The sequence below is a fragment of the Alternaria rosae genome (assembly GCF_020736505.1).
Source record: "Alternaria rosae strain MPI-PUGE-AT-0040 chromosome Unknown BKA58scaffold_13, whole genome shotgun sequence".
In the NCBI taxonomy this organism is placed as follows: domain Eukaryota; kingdom Fungi; phylum Ascomycota; class Dothideomycetes; order Pleosporales; family Pleosporaceae; genus Alternaria; species Alternaria rosae.
In genome coordinates, this window is record NW_025763582.1 from 269,956 (window position 1) to 289,758 (window position 19,803).

At 53.0% G+C, this 19,803-nt stretch overlaps 8 protein-coding genes across 8 annotated transcripts; 4 read left to right on the plus strand and 4 right to left on the minus strand.

Annotated features, from left to right (window-relative positions):
- Positions 1 to 1,120: 1,120 nt before the first annotated feature.
- On the minus strand, positions 1,121 to 3,132 carry BKA58DRAFT_62327 (mRNA binding post-transcriptional regulator). Its single transcript, XM_046175638.1, has 6 exons — positions 2,985 to 3,132; positions 2,582 to 2,861; positions 2,369 to 2,473; positions 2,174 to 2,314; positions 1,348 to 2,119; positions 1,121 to 1,293 (listed from the first exon to the last, which is right to left on the minus strand). Exons 2-6 carry the CDS (start codon positions 2,779 to 2,781, stop codon positions 1,291 to 1,293), a joined length of 1,221 nt encoding a protein of 406 aa, XP_046020219.1. The 5' UTR covers positions 2,782 to 2,861; positions 2,985 to 3,132; the 3' UTR covers positions 1,121 to 1,290.
- Positions 3,133 to 4,300: 1,168 nt separating this feature from the next.
- BKA58DRAFT_394467 (scytalone dehydratase) lies at positions 4,301 to 5,071 on the minus strand. The gene is made up of 3 exons (XM_046171200.1): positions 4,978 to 5,071; positions 4,876 to 4,931; positions 4,301 to 4,826 (listed from the first exon to the last, which is right to left on the minus strand). The coding sequence occupies exons 1-3, from the start codon at positions 5,012 to 5,014 to the stop codon at positions 4,362 to 4,364; spliced, it is 558 nt and encodes a 185-aa protein (XP_046020220.1). The 5' UTR covers positions 5,015 to 5,071; the 3' UTR covers positions 4,301 to 4,361.
- A 640-nt stretch (positions 5,072 to 5,711) lies between these two features.
- On the plus strand, positions 5,712 to 7,669 carry BKA58DRAFT_406318 (heterokaryon incompatibility protein-domain-containing protein; the record flags this gene model as incomplete). Its single annotated transcript, XM_046171945.1, has 2 exons — positions 5,712 to 6,048; positions 6,096 to 7,669. 2 exons carry the CDS (start codon positions 5,712 to 5,714, stop codon positions 7,667 to 7,669), a joined length of 1,911 nt encoding a protein of 636 aa, XP_046020221.1.
- Positions 7,670 to 7,824: 155 nt separating this feature from the next.
- On the minus strand, positions 7,825 to 8,899 carry BKA58DRAFT_473580 (uncharacterized protein). The gene is made up of 2 exons (XM_046175319.1): positions 8,511 to 8,899; positions 7,825 to 8,409 (listed from the first exon to the last, which is right to left on the minus strand). Exons 1-2 carry the CDS (start codon positions 8,539 to 8,541, stop codon positions 8,069 to 8,071), a joined length of 372 nt encoding a protein of 123 aa, XP_046020222.1. The 5' UTR covers positions 8,542 to 8,899; the 3' UTR covers positions 7,825 to 8,068.
- A 567-nt stretch (positions 8,900 to 9,466) lies between these two features.
- Positions 9,467 to 10,093, minus strand: BKA58DRAFT_444713 (dynein light chain type 1; the record flags this gene model as incomplete). Its single annotated transcript, XM_046174092.1, has 7 exons — positions 9,467 to 9,531; positions 9,589 to 9,658; positions 9,711 to 9,737; positions 9,802 to 9,836; positions 9,890 to 9,923; positions 9,976 to 9,998; positions 10,057 to 10,093. The coding sequence occupies 7 exons, from the start codon at positions 10,091 to 10,093 to the stop codon at positions 9,467 to 9,469; spliced, it is 291 nt and encodes a 96-aa protein (XP_046020223.1).
- A 287-nt stretch (positions 10,094 to 10,380) lies between these two features.
- Positions 10,381 to 13,134, plus strand: BKA58DRAFT_406319 (uncharacterized protein; the record flags this gene model as incomplete). Its single annotated transcript, XM_046171946.1, has 3 exons — positions 10,381 to 10,605; positions 10,654 to 11,445; positions 11,635 to 13,134. The coding sequence occupies 3 exons, from the start codon at positions 10,381 to 10,383 to the stop codon at positions 13,132 to 13,134; spliced, it is 2,517 nt and encodes an 838-aa protein (XP_046020224.1).
- Positions 13,135 to 13,996: 862 nt separating this feature from the next.
- On the plus strand, positions 13,997 to 16,933 carry BKA58DRAFT_325651 (TEA/ATTS domain family-domain-containing protein; the record flags this gene model as incomplete). Its single annotated transcript, XM_046168024.1, has 3 exons — positions 13,997 to 14,510; positions 14,648 to 14,824; positions 15,057 to 16,933. The coding sequence occupies 3 exons, from the start codon at positions 13,997 to 13,999 to the stop codon at positions 16,931 to 16,933; spliced, it is 2,568 nt and encodes an 855-aa protein (XP_046020225.1).
- Positions 16,934 to 17,534: 601 nt separating this feature from the next.
- Positions 17,535 to 19,756, plus strand: BKA58DRAFT_450200 (uncharacterized protein; the record flags this gene model as incomplete). The annotated part of the gene is made up of 3 exons (XM_046174344.1): positions 17,535 to 18,546; positions 18,646 to 19,198; positions 19,264 to 19,756. The coding sequence occupies 3 exons, from the start codon at positions 17,535 to 17,537 to the stop codon at positions 19,568 to 19,570; spliced, it is 1,872 nt and encodes a 623-aa protein (XP_046020226.1). The 3' UTR covers positions 19,571 to 19,756.
- Positions 19,757 to 19,803: the final 47 nt, after the last annotated feature.

Here is a 19,803-nt window from a genome sequence, read left to right on the forward strand (position 1 = left end):
TATAAATTGGGCATGACTCGATCAAAACGCATGTTGCCGCATGCTCATGAAACATCCATCAGAAAGCCCTTCTACTAAGAATCCACTAACCGTCAGTCTATGATGTACCCTCCAAGGACCTTTGCAGCGACCTCGTACCAGGACTCCACTGACCATCAGTCTGCGACGTTTCCTTCGATAGACATCTATCAGAATACCCACATCGCACGCAACAACTCAACGCATGACCTCAAAAGAAGCGCAATCTTATAGCAAAGACGCGAACCTCCCGCCACGATAGAAATGAAACAGACTCTTGACGCCTTCTCTTGCTGCATGGGTATACCATATAATTCTTGTTCGCCAGACGCCTCGCTAAAGCATTATACCTTCATTCCCCAGTCAAAGAATATAGCCACGTCGTGATAATGAAGTTTCATGCCCCAAGAACTCCTTGCTAAAGCGGCAAAACAGTATCTGATATGCGTATAACCAATGCGAGAGCGTACGATGCGCAATTACTGCGGTGGAGGGAATTGCTGCGAGAAGGCACCGCCAAAGTCGGGCGAGCCGAAGCCGGGGCTGTTGGGGCCGTTGGGCTGGGTGGGGGTGAAACGGTAGTTGTTGAATGTGGGAGTGCCGTTCTGGCCGGCAGGGTTGGCCGTAGGAGCGTTCTGACTGCCGGGTCGCTGGCCACCGAGGCTTGCGTTCATCGACGGCGGGTAAGGGGAAGGCTGGCCAGCCTGGACGGGAAAGTTGCTACACGATGATGTTAGCAAGATGTCCAAGAAGATTGACAAAGCAGCAGACTCTGCGCGTGCTGACAGAACTAACAACAAGCTCGCAAAGAAAATACTAGAAGGCACTTGGAACAAAACGTTAGACGAATCAACCAAGCCAGTAAGCAAGCACGCAGAAATAGAAGAATCGTGTGATTGGAAATGATGGCCAATCCTGCAAGGAGCAGCGCACAATCGTGAAGAAAAGGCAAGTCGAGAGAAAGCAGCATCCGGCCCATGCATGACTAGCTACATCCCTATGCTCCCAGAAAGATGAGTGGCACGCTTAAAAAGAAAGCCCGAATGGGAGAATAGATGGCCTGTTATACAAAGACTCCCTTCTATGGCCCTCCAGCAAGATGAGTGTCGTGAGAAGAAGTCGAGAACTTTTGGAGAACCGCCCGTTATAGAACTAAAGACCAAATCGCTCGAAATTCGTCATGCTGAGTCATGAAAGGGATCGTTGCAGTAAGCCAACGGGATGAACCATGACAGAAGCGCCGTGCAAGCAATACAGAGGGAAAGAATGCGCTTACTATAGTCGAGTTAGCATCAAACACGGATGCAGCAACATGTGTTATTGACTTACCTTCATCATCGGGCCGTAGCCACCGCCACCGCCGTAGGGGTGTTGCGGGGGCATACCCATGCCTGGGCCAAAGGGAACTGGTGGAGGTGGTGCAGGGCGGTAAGGAGTACCGGCTGGGCCAGAGTTGTTCTGCGAGCGACCCCAGCTGAGACGGACGCGAGAGTTACCGATGGGGTAGCCTTGCATCTGGTTGATGGCCATCTCGGCTGCGTGGCGCTGAACGAACTGGACGAAACCGCAGCCTTTGCCTGGGGGAATCTTGACGTATGTGATCTCGCCAAAGCCCTGGAAGAAGGAGCGGAGCTCGTCCTCGGTGACGTAGCCGGAGAGACCGCCGACGAAGACGGTGGTGTTGTTGGGGTCAGTGAACTGGTTCATGGGCTGAGGAGCACCGTAGTAGCCGCCCATAGGGGGAGCGCCCATAGAGTACATGCCCATACCAGGGCCGCCGCCGCCTTGGGGCATGCCGCCCATTCCGCCGGGACCTCCGGGACCACCGCTCTTGTTCTTGGGTGTGGCGGTGGAGATACGCATGGGGCGGTTGCCGCAGTAGACGCCCTGCATCTCGGTGAGGGCCTTTTGCTGGTCCTCCTCGCTAGCGAACCGGACAAAACCGTAGCCGCGCGACATACCGCTGATGGGGTCGGACATGATCTTGGCGGACTTGGTGGACTGGTACTTGTTCTGGAAGAGTTGTACGAGGACGAACTCGGTGACCTCGGGGCCCAAGTCTCCGACGAAGATGCTGAATTCGGGACCACGCTCATCGCGGCTGTTTGAATTATTAGTGATCACTGTCGTATATAGATAGCCGGGTGAGACTTGCCTCCTGTCAGCAAGACCACCACCAGAGGCCCAGTTCAGCTTGAACGGGCGGTTGGAGTTAGGGATCAGTTGGCCGTTGAGGCTAAGGGCCTTGGACGCAGCATCAGGGCTCGCGAAGTCGACGAAGCAATATCCAGCATTGCTGCTATGCGGTAGTTAGCCTGGAGACTTTTTCCTGTGTGGACTCCGTGCTTACCCGGAGAACTTGTCGCGGATCATCTTGACGTTGACAGTCTCGCCCATGTTGTACCAAATGCTGCGCACGAAGTTCTCGTCGATCCAGGGCTCGAGTTCACCCATCCTGCGCCATGTTAGCATCGATGTGCCCCACCTAGTGAAAAGCCGCCCGAGCGCGTGTGTCGCCATCTAAGATGCGCAATATACGACTCGGGCGCGTCCGCAGACTCACCAGAGAGTCGTCTTGCCCGCACCCTGGCCTTGGCCGTCACCACCAGCGCTGCCTGGCGGGCCCATGTTGCCCTGGGGTGGGAAGCCGTTGCCGGAAGCGTCCATGGGCTGGCCCATGTCGCCGGGCTGCGGGGTCTGGTTGTTCATGTCGCCCTGGGGCTGGCCTTGGAATTGGTCGCCGTAGCTGTTATTGAAAGACATGACTGATAGATCAGGCGGGGTAGACGATTGAGCTAACGGAGGTGCGGAGTAAGGGTATGAGCTCTAATTATGATAGAGAACTGTAGCGTCGGTTATATGGTCTGCGCAAAAAAAGCAATTGTTAGTGCCGGTGAATGTGCGCGCAGGAGGTCAGGCAGCGGGAGCGAGGTGAGGGAGCTGGAAGAGTGGCAGGCTGCACTTACCGATTAGATCCGGTTCCTTCTATCACTGCAGTCGCGGAGGCAGTCGAGAGTACAGGCCAAGGAACACGCCTAGGAGACAGTCGGGAAAGGCGGCGACAGTAACTCCGGGTCGCGCACGAAGGAGTGGGTGGTGAGGGAGAGCGAAGGAGTGACCGTGAGGAAGCTCGAACGAAATCTGAGTGGGCGGGTCAGTACCGTAGTTTTCATGTCAGGCATCACATGCGGCGGGCGCACGAGGCCCATGTCACGACAGGTGCTCGCAACACCCACGGCAGTGAGAGCGCGTCGGGATGCGCGACGCTGGCTCAGGCTGGTGGCAGAGCTGCTGCAGGCCGCGCGACCAAGTCCGTGCAGGCGACGACGTCAGTAGGCGATGGACGCACATGGCGTAGCAGACGGGCGGTGGCCGAATTGATTGTGCAATCCGCTGCTCCCATGCCCCGGTGCACGAAATTGTGCAGTGGGCGGCCCGCCAAGACGAGATGAAAATTGCTCAAGAGATATAACGTACCGAAAAATCTCAAGGACACCGGCGAACTGGAGAAGCAGATGAGATCCAAACACCACAAACGCGAAGAAATCGGAGAGGAAAGACGATCGACGACGGCGAGTGTTGGGCAGTGTGGGAGGAAGGTCGGTCGGTGGGCGGGGTCGGTAGAAGAGCGAAGAACTGCAGATGATGTACGGCGCCGAGAATCCGCTAGGATTTACTTCGCTTGGTTTTGGTAGCGATGACTGCGCGAACCTGGGGACGCGGATGGCGTAGACCAGTGCAGGTTTAAGCTTTCGATCGATACAAGGATTGCGCGACCCAAGGATGAAGCGGCTCCATTGCGAGTGGCCCATCGCATCTCGCTACAGAGGCTCAACACGGCTGCCACGCTGGCATCGACCAGATGAAGAACGGTGCCGGCTGCGTGCGATCTGCTCTGCGTTATTAATAGGCGACCCACCCTGGCTGCGTAGATGACTTGCAGCCAGAAGTCGTCACCGGGCTTTCGCAATGTGCGGGGCGGTGCCTCACCGAGAGCCTCTGCAGTCTGCAGCCTTTCCAATCGATATCTCACCCATGCTCGCGCCGCATCGCTGGACTCTGTACACAAGCCGCGCAGTTTTGCGCCGGTCGAATCACACACCTGTACCGCCATGGACCCCTCCATCCTCTCTCAGTGGTCCCACCGCCTGCAGCTAGACGGCCGGCCGCTGTGGTCTTCATCCAACCAGCTCGACAGAAACGTATCACGACCGTTGTGCTCTTACGGAGCTGTGAATCCGTTATTAAACATAGTCAGGACAACGCACACCAGATTGAGGAATGTCAAATAATGTCTTCTATCATTCGTAGTGGTATCTTAGTAAGCAGATCCCTATCCTATCCTACAATGCCTGGCCAGTGAGCTTCTCTGGGATGCCAGCAGCAGCCTTGGCCTCGCCCAGCTGCTCACGGCCCTCGGCGAACACCTTGTCGAAGTCGTACTCGAACCATCTGATATCCGGGTTCAATCCAGCAAACTTCCACTCGCCGTCGATCTTCTTGTACCAGTGCGTGTTGAAGCTGTGGGCATGGCCCTTGACGGCAACCTTGGTGCGGGACTCATCGGTGTACCTTTGGTGAGGCACACGGAGCTGGTGGTACCCGGTAATTTCGTCCTCCGCAGTCTTCTCCCACCGCGTGCCGCCGATGAAGTGCTGTGTCTTGAGGAGAGGGTTGCCTAGTACGGCGGGGTCCGAGGCCATGGCAACGAACTCGTCTGCGGGCATGGCTTCCCAGATCTTGTCGAGGAAAGACCGGTAGTCGATCTTCAGTGTTGGGGCGATGCATTTGCTAAGACGGACCCAATCCTGTCATGTGTGAGTGATTATCATCAACCAGGGCTGCGCGTTGACCGACCTTGCTATCGTAGCTGTCTGCCCACTCATAGCACGCCGACTGGCAACCCATAACGTCTAAGCTTGTTAGTCATGCTCGCAAGAGATCGCATAGAGGACCAACCATCGAACGTCGGCTTCAATTCGTTCTTCTCAAACATGATGGTTTTTGTTTATGGTGGTTCTGGTAGGTAAAAGTATTGCTGTTATAGTATGGTATTGCAATTATGTCTCCTCCCATCGTTACCTTCGTCTTTATATCTGTCGTGTTCTATATTCTAGCCTTCTATTTGCGTTCCCTTCTGCGACGTTTGGCTTCGGGTCCCCGCCCAACGGGGTTCCGCCATCCGCATACTCGAGACTGCCGGTGCGGTGCCAGCGGTCGCGAAACGGGGCCGAGTACGTTTTTGGAGTCGGAGGTCCCTATGTTTCGACTCTGCCGACATGTTTCTACACTAGAGCAACGGAGTTGCCTCGAATGTGCTGCAGGGCAGCTGCTGCCGCGACCCCTCGCGGGAGAGAGAAGGCGCACGGGCCACTGAAACATCAAACCTCCCGATCGTGCGCCGTGGCTTCAAACTTCCTTCACCTCCAGACATAGCAATCGCAATCGATCGCGCTTCAGTCCAGTTTTATATTTCATCTCTTTGAATCCTTCGTACTGATCGCGCCCGCGGCCCTCTTTTTCATTCTCGATTAACGCTTCATCTGCCCCAAGAATACACTCCGCTGCAGTTCCAGAGTTCCCAGGCAAACTCGCATTTTCCCAACAGGCTCGCAATGGCAGAGATACTCAGGTGGAAATCGCCATCTTAGTGGGCTGGAGATGACAATTCGAAGACTCTTCCTGCGAAAGGCATGCGTACCTTTGTGTCGGGTCTACTCAGTAGTGATCGTGCCAAACGAGTCAGCTCCGCATATGCGAAGGCGAAGAAATGCAAAGTATGCTACTACAATGAGTGGCCTACTATTTCGGGCGCAGTCACTGTTGGCGTTCTGATAACGTCTGCTGACAAGGGATGTGCCGGCTGCTTGATACTTTGTGGGATTGTACACCAATGTGCCTTGGTTTCCAAAAGCTCCAGCCGACCATTCGAGCTCGGCCTGAATCAAAGGGTATCATGGAGAGTGGAACAGTCACGACTTGTCTTGGAATGCTACCCAGATGCGTCATGGGAGGTGTTTGATCCACAGGGTAAGTCTGCGACGGCTATGGTATCTTTCATAAACTAATGTTTCCAGGTCACGACAATCCGTGGCGAATCCAACGTCTTTCCCACGAAGCCGTTTCAGACTCCGGTTCTGATGAAGCTATCCAACGAGTCTCCTCGTGGTTGCGAGAATGCGATCACGGTCATGAGTTGTGCAAGGGTGCTAAATCGAGCCTGCCAACCCGCGTCGTTCTGATCCAAGATCCAAAGAACATCAAGCTGTACGAGACCCGCGGCGAAGTCAAGCCCTATGTTTGTCTCAGCCACTGCTGGGGAAAAGAGACAATTAGGACGACTACGACGGCCACCTTGACCGAACACAAGCGAAGAATCCCTTCGGAGAAACTTCCTCAAACCTTCCAGGATGCTATCTCCTTTGCCTACCGATTGGGATACAAGTATATGTGGATCGACAGTCTTTGTATCATACAAGACAGTCGCGGGGACTGGCAAAAGGAAGGTAGCAGAATGGCGCAGATATATTCCGGTGCCGAGTTTACCATTGCTGCCACCGACGCAAATGTTCCATCGCAAGGCTGTTTCCGCAAACACCCAGAACGACCTATCAGCAAGACTTCGTATCCAGCCATGAACGGCTCCATGTTGGACGTTTGCGTTCGACCCAGCATAAACCATTATGCATGGAGATATAGCGAGTATCCACTACTGCGCCGTGGCTGGACGCTACAAGAATGCCTACTTTCACGCAGAGTGATACACTTTACGGCCGAAGAGATGTTTTGGGCATGTAGGACAGAGAACAAATGCGAGTGCTCGTTCTGGTCGGACTCGGGAAAAGTGCCTTTCGGAAGTTTCCGCAGCCCCAAATACCTCAACACGATACATCACGCTAACCCGGAGGAGTGCACGGCTCTGTGGCATGGTGTTGTCACTGAATACACCAATTCGGACTTGTCATACGAAACGGACTGCTTCCCAGCTTTGCAAGGAGTCAGCAAAGAGTTTTCTGCGATGAAGAGGTCGGCATACATGGCTGGATTATGGGAGAGCAGTATCATGTACGACCTATTGTGGTATTCTGACCACAAGGACAAATCATCTAAACCAACGGCATGGCGTGCACCGTCATGGTCATGGGGGTCTGTCGTTGGGCGAGTCGTGTGGCAAAAATGGGTTCCACACTCTACACCTTTGCCGATTTATGTCGGAAAAGAAATCACCCCTGTAAGAGGAGGAGACGAATATGGGGAGCTTCTATCCGCAAAGATTACCCTGCGATGTCGCTGTTTGCTCGCGGATGTGGAAGGCACGTACCAGCCCTTTGCTGCACCGAACGAAGCCATCAAGTACCCAGATCATCGCGCTTGGAGGAAGTGTCCGCGCAGAATTTACCTCGATCATCCACCGGAATCGGTACATCCGGACAGCAACAGGCCGGTCACGCCTATTGGGCAGGTCAAAACCCTGCCCGTGGGCGTATTCCAAGCAGGTCAGAGATATCTCTTTGCCATGTTGATTTTGCAGAACATAAACAAGGCAGCTGGTACGTACAAGCGGATTGGTTACATGGAACTCGAGACACGTAAGGGTCTTGAATTGTCCAGTCTTCCGCTGGGTAACGTGGAGGATTTGCACATTGTCTAGTCACATGAACAGATGCTTGGAAAGACACCTTATGTAGTCTTCTTGTGCATCAACAATCGTCTCAACTTACGCGAAAGACAGTAGGTCTGTCTTAAGGCGAGGTGAGATAGGTCGCGTCTTTCATAGAAACCAGAATGGCAAGTGACTCTATGAAAACATGGATTGACACCAAATGATTCTTTGTCCATCAGGTGTGACGTATTCGACTAATAGCAATGTCAAGGAATAGGGTGGTATCAGTATCATGCGGATCCCCAAACGCCAAATTCAAAGTACAAAACAACGCCAAAGACAGGGCGGGCTGGACATCAACCGCTCCTCTCCATGCCCCAGTGGTATCACCCCAGTGCGCCACACCACACACCCCTCAACTCCAATACACCTTCTCATTCACCTCAGCTATTTATACTGCGGCACTCCCTGCGGCGGCGGCCCATAACCCGGCGCACCACCATGTGGCGGTCCCTGCCCACCATAACCATTCATCGGCATAGCACCGCCCTGCGCCTTTGTACCACCGCCAAACTGCTGCAGCTCAGGGTCCGGATGATGCTTGATGTCCTGGAAGAAATGGCAGATGTGGCACCCGACTTCCTTATACGGCTTGAGGCTGAATGGGATAACGGGGATGAAGCAGAAGGTAAACCACTCCCAGCGCTTCATCACTTTGCCCGTGGGATTGCCGCAGTTCTGGCAGCGCAGGGTCAGGTGCTCGGCGCCTTTGAGGGGGGATGTGAATGCTAGAGGGAGTCTTAGTATATGTATGGTGGCAGAAGGGGATGGGGGGCGGTATGGGATGGGATAGGAAGGAAGGGTGTGTGGTAGATAGTGGCAGACGTACTGTGTGTTCCGCAAGTAAAGAAGAAGAACATGATCGCGGGTTATATGCGCGTATAGCGCAGTACTTGTTGTGATACTTGAATTTCCCTATTCGGGGGCGGGTATCTCGTCGCGATTGGGCGAGTGGAACGATGCGCGTGCGACAAGTGGTACGGATACTACGCGTTCGATCGTGGTGTGCTGTTCGTGTGTAATGCTCGTGGATGCGATACCGCGTGGTATTTAGGTTTTATAGTGTTGCGAAGTTTGTCTGGAAGGAAGAAGAGTCGTCTGAGATGTGTTGCGATGAGAGGCGCGGGTTTCTGGTTGCTGATAGAAGACCATTGGCGCCGAGGAAGCTGCGTCATCATCGATGCGTCTCAGCCACACTTGGCCTGGCGGCTAGCGGCTAAGTCCGCAGCAGCTATTACATGTACATATCCACATACGCACCCCACATGTGTTGTTTCTCTGGTGCGGTCATTATTGCATTTGAAATGGTCCAAGAATTCAAGGTTGAGATTGTTGGCATGTCGTTCAGGTGTTGACCTCCAGGGTTAGATGTGGCCGAGGAGTTGATCGACGGCTAGCTCCTGTCTGAAGAGGACTGCTGCGCCTGCATCGTGATTCGCAGCGGATGATGGTCACTTGATTAGAATCGCGAAAGTACATCACAGATAGCTGATGGGGTTTGAGCATCAACTCTTCATTATGGTATCGAGCAGTAGCCTCTAGAGCCACTCTTGTGGGAAAGAGACTCGTGACAGTCATTAAGAGTAGGATAGTACAAGCCCTTCATTATCCTTCGCATGTCAACACCGGTGAACCGCAGAACCCATAGACCTCCGTTGAAGAGAGCGAGGTAGCGTCTCCCAATCTGGAAAGAGACCTAATGCTGGCTCCACAAGAAAAGACCCGAGCAGAGAAGATGGATGAGACTTTCAGAGGTCACGGGCGCCTTGGTCCAGTCGCATTCGTCTACTGCGTCTTGAAGAGCAAGATAGCACAGTGGCCGAGGTAGAAGTAGATGAAATGTTTCGTCTCTGCAGTCCAGTCAGTCATCATTGTATGAAAGGTCCTAGTACAATAGTTCAGCTTACCATGCGTGACAAAACTTCCAAAGTTGCGGCCGACAATGCAGTGCCATGTGGCGCCCTTCCGGCTGTCAAACTGCAGAGGAATTAGCGCGCGCTTCCAGTAGCTCTCGAAGGCATGATCATACCTCTTTCTTGATGTACTGGGCAATGTCCTACGGGTCGAGGGTCAGTACGGTCCTAAGATGGTCTCGGCCTGAGCGGATAATGAAGACCCACCTTCTCGATAGTGAACTGCTCCATAGCCGTCTGTGCTACACAATGTCAGCGTTTCCCGTCAGCCGCATGTTGGAGGTAGTTGACTTACCGACTTCAATGGCCTCTTGTTGCATCTCGTCGCTCTGTCACACATGTCAGTATGATTCCAGAAGCAGCAACCTAGCTATCCCGTACCATATCTGCGGACTTGATTTGAGCTGCATACTGCATTAGCTTGTGCTTTGGTAGACGCGTCGACATAAATAAAGGTCTTACCATCCTGCTTGTGGGCCTCTGACTTGTCGCTGGCCATGGTGTTGATCTGTATGTATATCAAAGGTTGAGTGATTTGGTGTTGCTCTCTTCAAAGTAGGCGAGCTCTTATAATGCGTGTGGTTGAGTGAGGCTATGTCCAGGGCCTTGTCATGATGTTTGAGCAAGCGCTCGCGGCGGTCTGCGCTCGGGCCTTTCCCTGTGAGCCTAATGCGCGCTAGTGGATTACCGGCCCATGCGTCGTTCACTTTTTTCTTCTAAACGCGACACTGACATCCACTGCTCCTCTCACGACACCACAACCCGAGCAGGCAAAGCTCTTACAGCATGGAGTCGTCACGCATCTTCGTGAGGAATTTACCCTCTCACTTCACCGAAGATGACGTGCGGAAACACTTTGCCAAGTTTCCCATCACTGACGTAAAGTTCTTCAACCACCGCCGCATCGGCTACGTTGGCTACAAGACGCCCGAAGATGCTGCAAAGGCTGTCAAGTACTTCAACAAGACATTCATTAAGCTCACCAAGATCTACGCAGAAATTGCGCGACCTGTACGTACTTTGCGACTAGATGGCGACAAGCGGGGCTAACATGCGCAGATCGCCGACAAGGAACTGCCAAAGTCGCGGCGACAGCAGAAACTCGAGAAGAGCGCCCCAGTAAGCGACGAGTACCGACCGCAACGGCAAGAGAACGATCTCAAGCGAAAGCGAGAAGAAGCCGAGCAGGACCCGAAGCTGAAGGAGTTCCTAGAGGTCTATCAGCCGCCCTCCAAGACCAGTATCTGGGCCAATGGCGATACGCAGCTCAACGAAGCACCTGTCGCAGTCGCGGAAGAGGTCGTACCGGAGGTTGCTGTACCAGAGGACGAGAGCGACGACGAATATCAAGTCATCTCAAAGAAGCCAAAGATTGCTGAAGAGCCTGCGAACGCGCCAGCCCTAGCAGTCCCACAGCCGATGCCCATGGAATCAAGCGCAGTAGCAACTCAAGCAGAAGCTGTAGAAGGTGGTGACGCGATGGAAGACGTACAAGGAGCGCCAGCCGTCGAACAAGGACCTGTCACGGATGAGGACTGGCTGCGGTCAAGAACAAACAGGGTTCTGGAGCTCGTGGAAGACGACGAAATGCCATCAGCCAGTACGGCTCCTGTCGCTGTCGCGCAAACACGAGCTGTCCAGCCACGCGCACTTGCTGAGCCTTCGCCGGTTGCTGTCGAGGCACAGTCAAAGCCACAAGCTTCCGCGGAAGAGGAGACTGACACCGCTGCTGCCCCTGACGAGGAGGACAAGATCCGCGAGACTGGTCGACTATACCTCAGAAATCTGCACTACGAGGTGACAGAAGATGAGATCAGGGAACAGTTCTCCAAGCATGGAGCTCTCGAGGAAGTAAGTCATGATACATCTCTTTCACTACCCGCCCATGCAATGATGAACATCAAGATAGGGACAACTGATGCTTCGGCACCTGAGGTTACCTTGGAAAGTATTTTAGTAGATGTCTTTCTTATCTGATAGCGGCAACCATTCCATACTCACATACGGACGTTTTGTACGGACAGTCGCTGACTACTACAGGTACATGTGCCGTTGAAGAAGGCAGATGGCAAGGGCAAAGGTTTCGCCTTTGTACAATTCGAGAACCCAAACGAAGCCGTAGAAGCATACCTTGACAACGACAACACCATCTTTCAGGGACGCCTTCTTCACATCATCTCCGCGAAAGCGAAGAAAGATACCAAGCTCGATGACTACGAGATCTCCAAGCTGCCTCTAAAAAAACAGAAGGAGATCAGAAGGAAACAACAGGCAGTCAAGGCCACGTTCAACTGGAACTCGCTCTACCTTAATGCTGATGCAGTCATGTCCACTATCGCGAGTCGCATGGGCATTAGCAAGGGTGAGCTGCTCGACCCCACTTCGTCAGACGCTGCAGTCAGGCAAGCGCATGCCGAGACGCACATCATCCAAGAGACCAAGTCGTACTTTGCGCAGCATGGCGTCGACCTAGAGGCCTTTCAACGCAGCGCGAAAGGGGATCTTGCGATTCTCGTTAAGAACGTACCCCACACTGTGACGGCCGATGAGCTTCGAAAATTGTTCGAGGAACACGGCAAGGTGACCAAGTTCCTGATGCCACCGACAGGTATGACAGCCATTGTCGAGTTCTCCAACGTCGCAGAAGCAAAGACTGCCTTCATGTCGCTGTCGTATCGGAAGATGAAAGACTCAATTCTGTACCTTGAAAAGGCCCCCAAGGATCTGTTCAAGGAAGGTGTAGCAACCAACTTTGTACAGACCACGCCCCCCGCCCAGCCTTTGCAGTCCTCACAGCCTGGCGTGAAGCTTTCTGCAACTGACCTGCTCGTCGACGACCCTGAGCCCGAGGCAACAAACACCGCCACTTTATACGTGCGCAACTTGAACTTCTCCACCACAACTGAGCGTCTCACGGAGGCGTTCAAACCTCTGGCAGGTTTCCGTAGTGCCACGGTCAAGACCAAGACCGACCCCAAACGAGGCGTGCTGTCCATGGGCTTTGGTTTCGTCGAGTTCAACAGTCCCGAAACTGCCACTGCAGCTTTGCGAGCCATGGATGGACATGACCTCGAAGGTCACAAGCTGCTCATTAAAGCTTCCCACAAGGGCGCCGATGCCGCCGAAGAACGCCGCAACGAGGATGCAGCAAAGAAGGCGGCAAGCACGAAGATTCTCATCAAGAACTTGCCGTTCGAAGCCAGCAAAAAGGATGTTCGTGCTCTTTTCACTCCTTACGGCCAGCTCCGATCCGTACGAGTGCCCAAGAAGTTCGATGCTTCTTCACGAGGTTTCGGTTTCGCAGAGTTCACTACCAAACGCGATGCTGTCAACGCTATGAATGCATTAAAGAACACACATTTGTTGGGCCGTCGCTTGGTCCTTGCATTCGCTGAGACGGAGTCTGATGATCCAGAGAAGGAGCTGGAGAAGATGCAACAGAAGGTGGGAGCACAGGCCAACAAGGTCGCCTTGCAACGCCTTACAGAAGGTGGTCGCAAGAAGTTTAACGTTGCAGGCACCGATGATCTAGACGACTGAGCGCAAGATTATTTTGATAGGAGTTGCGCGCGCGACACTGTCAGACCTTGACGCCATCCCTTGCTCCCCGGCCACACAAGCTAGGCCGCCCTTTGCCGCGGTCCGTAGGAAGTAGTAGGGGTGCTTTGACCTGCTGCACGACGCTATATCTAGAGCATCGTTTTCTAAGCTTCGACAGGGTATATCACCAGTGGATTGCATCAATGGGCACGGCCACCACACGGCGTTTCAGGCTACTCCAAAGGGAGTCAGGAAGCCACGAACGAGACGTTTGTCGATCATGCAGACTTGACGTAGTTTGTTGTTTGCGGACACTGACTTCTATCATTGCTTTGAGCAGTCCGTGATGACTTTCTTCGCCTATGGCCAATCAGGTGACTGTCGAACAGATGACAGTTGACCCCATGCCCTTGATCACTCTGCTAATCACGCTACATTTACCATTCAGCAGCAAAAGGATTCACGAGAGATGTGATCAATGGCCAAAAGGCGGACTTCGACTGTTTGTAGGCCATGATAAAGGCACGAAGCACTCCAATCTTAGTTTTGTGGTACTGGATTGTCACTTCGATGACTGGCCCTTCTATCAATTTCCGGCTAGCGGAAGTCGTATTGCACCCTACGGTCGGTGCTTTTGCCTACATGCCTACCATGTAGTCCTTCTGCCTAGGGCCCGTCATCTGGACCATACTTTATCAATGCAATCACCTGCAAACCTCGCCGCATACCCAGCTATATTCTTGACATCGTTCACCACGCTCGTTGCTTCAACTGCTTAACATTCATTGCTTCGTACTTCACCTCTCATTCATGATCATCACCGTTCGTTTCATATCCTAAAGTTTACATGCCATAGCCCGCTATGCAGGTCCAATCACCCCAGCCCTTGTGCAGGCTGTCGACGGACATTCCCCTCTTGGAAGGTACTCCGGTCGATGAATCGCCACAACATCGAGCTGTCCTCCCGGAACGTTACGTTGCGCAGTCTCACAATACTCATATCAGTACAGCCTCGCCAGAAGTGGGACAAAGAAGCAGTCTCAGCCCCTCGGACAGCTCTCACGCACAGCGGAGCGTCGCCACAGGAACCTATTACACTGGCAATGTACACGCACAACACATCGGATTGGCAGGCTTCGGCGTCGGGAGGTCAGAGAAGCAGATCAGATGCGAGCTCGGGCGACTATACAAACTACTTCAGCGATTGGAAAAGTACCAGAGATATCGTGAAAAGCAACCAGCTCTCACACCGGCCGAAGTCGTCGCGCGAGACGCCGCAGAGAGAAAAGAACAGGAAAACAGAAAGGCACAGGGACTACAGCAAGAGAAGGACAAGACTGTCTGGCCTGACTTCTTAGAGCACGCCTTCTGGACAGGTAGGTCTTCATTTTCATCACACCGCATGTCGCCGTGCGCTTGTCTCACTACCTGCGTTTTTCACTTTTGTTCTACCACCAATCTATCAATACGCAACTTCAAAATCCCAGCCCAACATCTGACAAATATTCCACAGCACTCATTCGATGGCCGCCAATGGGTCGAAAGAAATACATGCTCGAAGGTACACAGCGAGGGCGGAATGAGCTGATCCAGGATTCTATTTACAGAGACACCGGTATCAGACGCGATCGCAAACAGGTTTCCAGCCATCTTCAGGTCCTCAAGGACAAGCTCATAGGTGTTCCTGCTGGTGAGTGCCCTTTTCGTACATCGTGTAACGATCGGCATCAGCCTCTTCTCATTCGCCCATAACATCCGGGCGGCGGTCCCGCATGCGTCGATCTAACTTCATGTCGTCAGAGCATTCCTATCTTCCAGGATTCTTCTAGAAGGTAGTGGCGGTGGCTTTGCGGTTGCTATTCCTGGTGTGATCGGGAGGGTTCCGCTAGGGACTACCAAAATGAGACTAACCTGCACGACAGTTCTACTCTATATGGCCACACCAAAGGACGTTTCTAAGCGCCGATCTACGAATACATCCGCTCGAGCATCCTATTCGTCACAGCTGCATGGCCGCCAACATGCGCAGCGCACAGAGTCTGTTACCAAATCAGAGTCCAGTACCTCCTCACCGCACATTTTGCCGCATTGTGGCGACCCACAATCCGACCTCGCCCTGGGTTCCGGCCCGGACTTCGATGCGGTGTCTTCGTCATTCGCAGTCACGGGCTTCAAGATAATCTATGAGGATGATCATCAATCTATGCACTATTTGGCTCAAACACAATCGCATAGCAGGCTCGACAGCTCGGATGTGGTAGATCTTGCCTCTTGGCGCCATCAATACCACGAGTTCGACTTCCTCCGATCCAAGACCGAGGATTGGATGGAGAATGGCCGAAAGGTGTTGGTCGGAACCGCGTCTACAGACTTGATGACAGAGTTGCCACCAGATGCCGACCTAACCATCGTTTTCGATCTTCACTCGCGTTTCGATCTTTCTAGATACGCCTATGTGGAATGCATGACGCGATTCTACAACAGCGGCGGCAATGCCGTTGATCCCCAATTTGACCACGCGAGGCATGAACGGAAAGAAACGCGAACCACTTGCGAGTATCGGCGAGACCCTCAAGGCTCTCAGGGTGTCCTATGCGTCCAGTTTATGACTCAGCCGTCGGTGAGGCATGCGAGGAAGAAGTCGAACCTGATGCACAGAAACGGGGAAAGTGTCAAAGAATCGCTTCAACGCGTGATAGCAATACAGGATATATATGGCATTGTTGCTAACACAGGCGAGGTTCGACGTCTCACTAAAGTTCTTTGGAGGTTCCAGCAGACGAACGACTCTGCAGAAGTGGGCAACATTGAGTGGCGTTCCGTGAGGTTCGCTAATGGCCAGTCAGCTGCACGAGAAAGATGTTGTTTCGAGGCGACATTCAAGACTGAAGATTCGGAAGACACAGATATCGATCACGAGCGTACACTGGCTATACCAACGCCCACACACACGGACGCGACGCCTTATTATCAGACTACGCAACTACCACTGGACTTGGCACAGACACACATAAGCCACCACTCATACGAGACCGCGCCTCACAATGCGTACTTACAAGCACCTCTTTCTGTCGATGTTCTTGAATCAATGCAACCAGATTCAGACCACCTCAATACATCTGTGGCCACTACTACGACTGAGCTCTCCGGGGAAAGCTTTGCACCATCACGTACTTCAGGCATGGCATCGCCGAACACACAAGGCAACGACTTCAACTTCAACGGCGAGCACATAGCTATCGGAGGCGACTTCGAACCTGTTAGCAACCCCCTGGTATATGGAGGAGTCTTGAGCCAAAACACCGGACTCGAGAGATTGCATGCGTTCGCTGGACTAGAACACGATGAGCTCGCAACCATGGGGCTTGCTGTTGGCGAACATGGACAGCTATTTCCAGTGGACGCAAACAACGATCTGCACCATTCCACCAATCTAGCTTGCTATTCGGCCAAACCCAACTGGCAGGACGCACATCTCGTTTCGCACCTCGAGAATGCGGCAGAACAGTATCGCTCTTGCCTCAACCATGATGGTCGTGCTCAGGTAGCACCAAATTACGGAATTGCCCATGGCCACGATCCATATCAACAAGTCGGTCAAAGACAGGATTCAGTGGCAGGTGTCTTTCACAATGTGAATCATGCGTTCTGGGGTTTGCAGGGACTCCAAAGCACATTCCAAGACGACACGGGTAGTGGTGCCGTCCATCGAATAGAGCACATGGAAGACCAAATACACGGTCCAGACTACGGTGTGCCGGATCTAGTTGAGAGAGACCAAAGGGGAAGAGGTTACTAGACCTCGCTCGCCCTCCTTATTGGTGTTTACGACGAAATGACTTTATGTTGGCTATATATGTATCATTTAGATTAAGATTTGGTAGGTTATCGAAAGTGTATAGAGGTCTGGCAACGGCGTGATTAGGTACCTATCTCGTACGGCATGTCTCGACGCACTGATCGAAAAACGCTCATTTCTGGCACGTACAACAGCCCTTTGGGTTTCCGATCCCTTTGACACCGCGAAGATATATGAAACATGGCCCACCCACTGACGCATGCATCTTACAGACACACCCGAGCCGCTCAAATCTACACGCTAGCAAAGGCAATAGCGTAGGACTCCCGGCCAGGCATTAAATGGTCGATAGGGCGTTCCTTACGCTGCACATCCGATTAACCTGCATACATACCTAAGATAGACAAGATATGCATATGTAAAAGCTTTGATCCTCGGGGAGCCCAACGACGCTACATCCGATCCCGCATAACGATCTGTAAGGACTTGTGGTATGTAGGCGGGCTCCATTAATACACCCGCAAGAGAAGCTGCGCGCCTCGAGAACCCTAGAGGTCAGTCTATGTGCATGATCCTTTGCTGCACTCAGCCACGATAACAGATGTGTTCACCTAATGCTATCGTTACACCACATGCTTACCAGCGTCTTTTCAGCCCAAGGTCCTGCAAGATACCCAAGGCGCGTCAACTCGACAAACGCGCTGTCGCGCGATCACGCCTGCTTGCCCGCATTGAGTGGGGCAAACAGCGTCGAGCTCCACATTCAAGCGACGACACAGCAAGCGCTCGGCACGCTACTCGTCGCGACTTTACCATAAGCATGGCCGGGGAAGATTTGAAGAGATACTTAATTGTGCCTCCACTTTCTTCTTCCTCTTCATCATCTCTTCTGTCTTCAAGTCCGACTGCTAGCAGTTCAAGAAAACCAATCCCTGCTCCTCGCAGCTCGGATACGAAATACGAGCAAACAGGCTCCACCAACAAGGCTGAGAAACGCAAGATGGAAGTCGATACACACACCCCTCTACCCACTTCTCTCGGGGGTGCGCACGCAGAAACGATGGATAAGAGTACACCGCTTGACGGCGTCATCAGCATTGATGATTTCTTGAATCAGAATAGGGACGCTCATGAAGCTCAGAAACTCGTCAAGGAAACCAAACAACCCGCACCTCCTCCCTCCAAGAAGCCTAAACCCACGAAGCAAAACCCCACTCCCCTCACACCCGTAGCAGTAGGTGCGCGCTCATCCCGCCACACCATCCTCCTACATGAAAAGTACCAAGCCCTCGGCATCCCACAACCACTCTTCACTTACGGAGGGAGCGGTGAGACGGGATGGACTGTTTCTGTCAGCTTTCCTGGTCTGGATGATGCGGAGGAACTGCAGGGATTGGAGTTCGATGAAGAGAGGAAGTTCAATAGTAAGCAAGAAGCCAAGGAGGCTTTGAGTCAGAAGGCGTTGGCTGTCTTGGAAGAATTAGAGAAGGAGGGTAGAGTGAAGAAAGGTGGGAAGGGAAAGAAGAAAAAGCAGGACAACTCTGAGGAGCAGGTCGTCCAGCCGGTTAAAGAGGAGAAGGGACCTGATGAGAATTTTGTTGGGAAGTTGCTTGGTACGTTCTTTCTTCTCCTCTATGTGTGATACCGCAAGGCCCACGTACCCATTGCTCAAAGATACATGGAAGTTCTCATCCAACTAACACACACAACAGAATTCCAGCGCGCAACCGACTCCCCCCAACCAACATACACAGACTACCAATCCGGTCAACGCTTCTCCTGCCTCATCACCATCGAAGGCGAAGGCGAAGGCCAGCAATTCGGCTCCATAGAAAACCTCTTCTCGTCCAAAAAAGCCGCGAGGCAAGACGCCGCCCGCCACGCTGTCGAGCACTTCAAAGCCCTGGGTACATGGCCCGACGACGACACTGCCGTCGGCGGCATCAAGAAGAAGAAGAAAGCTCAACCTACCGATCCTGAGATAGTCTCAATATCAACACCAGACGGCTCATCGTCTACATCCCCCATCCAAGCAACCAGCACAACCCCCGCACCCTCAGGCACCCCCTCCTACGCCTCCCGCGTCGCCTCCCTCGCCGTAACCCTCGCACTCCCCACACCCGAATGGTCCTACACACCTCACCCCTCCGACCCCACCTTCCACACTGTATGCTGTTTCTTCAAGGGCGCAGGACCGCATGAGGGACCAATTGGTGAGGTAAGGAATATTTATGGGAAGAAGAAGGCGAAGGAGGAGTGTGCGAGGTGAGTAACTACTGTACGATTTTCATGAAAGATATTTGCTGACTTCGTGCGTCCCACGTCCGCAGACTTACGTTGGAGTATCTTAAGGATGTCAAGGAGAAGAGGATGCAGTATGGGATGAGTGTTATGAGGGGGGTTTTGGGGAGTGAGGGTGTAGAGGGCGTGATTGAAGGGGGATTGGGCAGGGGGGTTGAGGGGGGAGGGGAAAAGATGGGTGGTGGAGAGGGGAAGGGGAAGAGGGTTGAAAGTGCGGGTGGGAAGGTGAGATTGGGAACGGGGTTGGATAGTGTGGATGAGAGGATGATGGATATGAACACGGATATGGGGGAGAGTAGCGAGGATGAGGTGTTTGCTGATGCTATGGAGGGCTAAGAGTTGATATCCACATAGGAGGCGTTGGATTGGGATAGAAGACTGGCTTGTACAGGAACTATGGGTGCTGTACAGCGGGCTGGGTTCGGTACAGGAGAACCTTGGGGTTGGCTGTAGTATAGGTCTCTGATGAATACCCGTACGAGATACCACGGCTCTAAACTTGTGCCACTTATACTCAACACATTGACCTCGTCACATCCGCACACACACTCACGTCAAAAGCCATGAAA

Bases quoted from the DNA above. Each gene is read 5' to 3' on its own strand.
- BKA58DRAFT_62327 (XM_046175638.1), bottom strand. From the start codon at position 2,781: ATGTCTTTCAATAACAGCTACGGCGACCAATTCCAAGGCCAGCCCCAG. The intron at 2,315-2,368 runs GTAAGCACGGAG...ACCGCATAGCAG, and splicing joins ATCCGCGACAAGTTCTCCGG to CAATGCTGGATATTGCTTCG. The intron at 2,120-2,173 runs GCAAGTCTCACC...TAATTCAAACAG, and splicing joins GGTGGTCTTGCTGACAGGAG to CCGCGATGAGCGTGGTCCCG.
- BKA58DRAFT_394467 (XM_046171200.1), bottom strand. From the start codon at position 5,014: ATGTTTGAGAAGAACGAATTGAAGCCGACGTTCGATG. The intron at 4,932-4,977 runs GTTGGTCCTCTA...TAACAAGCTTAG, and splicing joins ATTGAAGCCGACGTTCGATG to ACGTTATGGGTTGCCAGTCG. The intron at 4,827-4,875 runs GTCGGTCAACGC...CACACATGACAG, and splicing joins CAGACAGCTACGATAGCAAG to GATTGGGTCCGTCTTAGCAA.
- BKA58DRAFT_473580 (XM_046175319.1), bottom strand. From the start codon at position 8,541: ATGTTCTTCTTCTTTACTTGCGGAACACACA. The intron at 8,410-8,510 runs GTACGTCTGCCA...GACTCCCTCTAG, and splicing joins CTTTACTTGCGGAACACACA to CATTCACATCCCCCCTCAAA.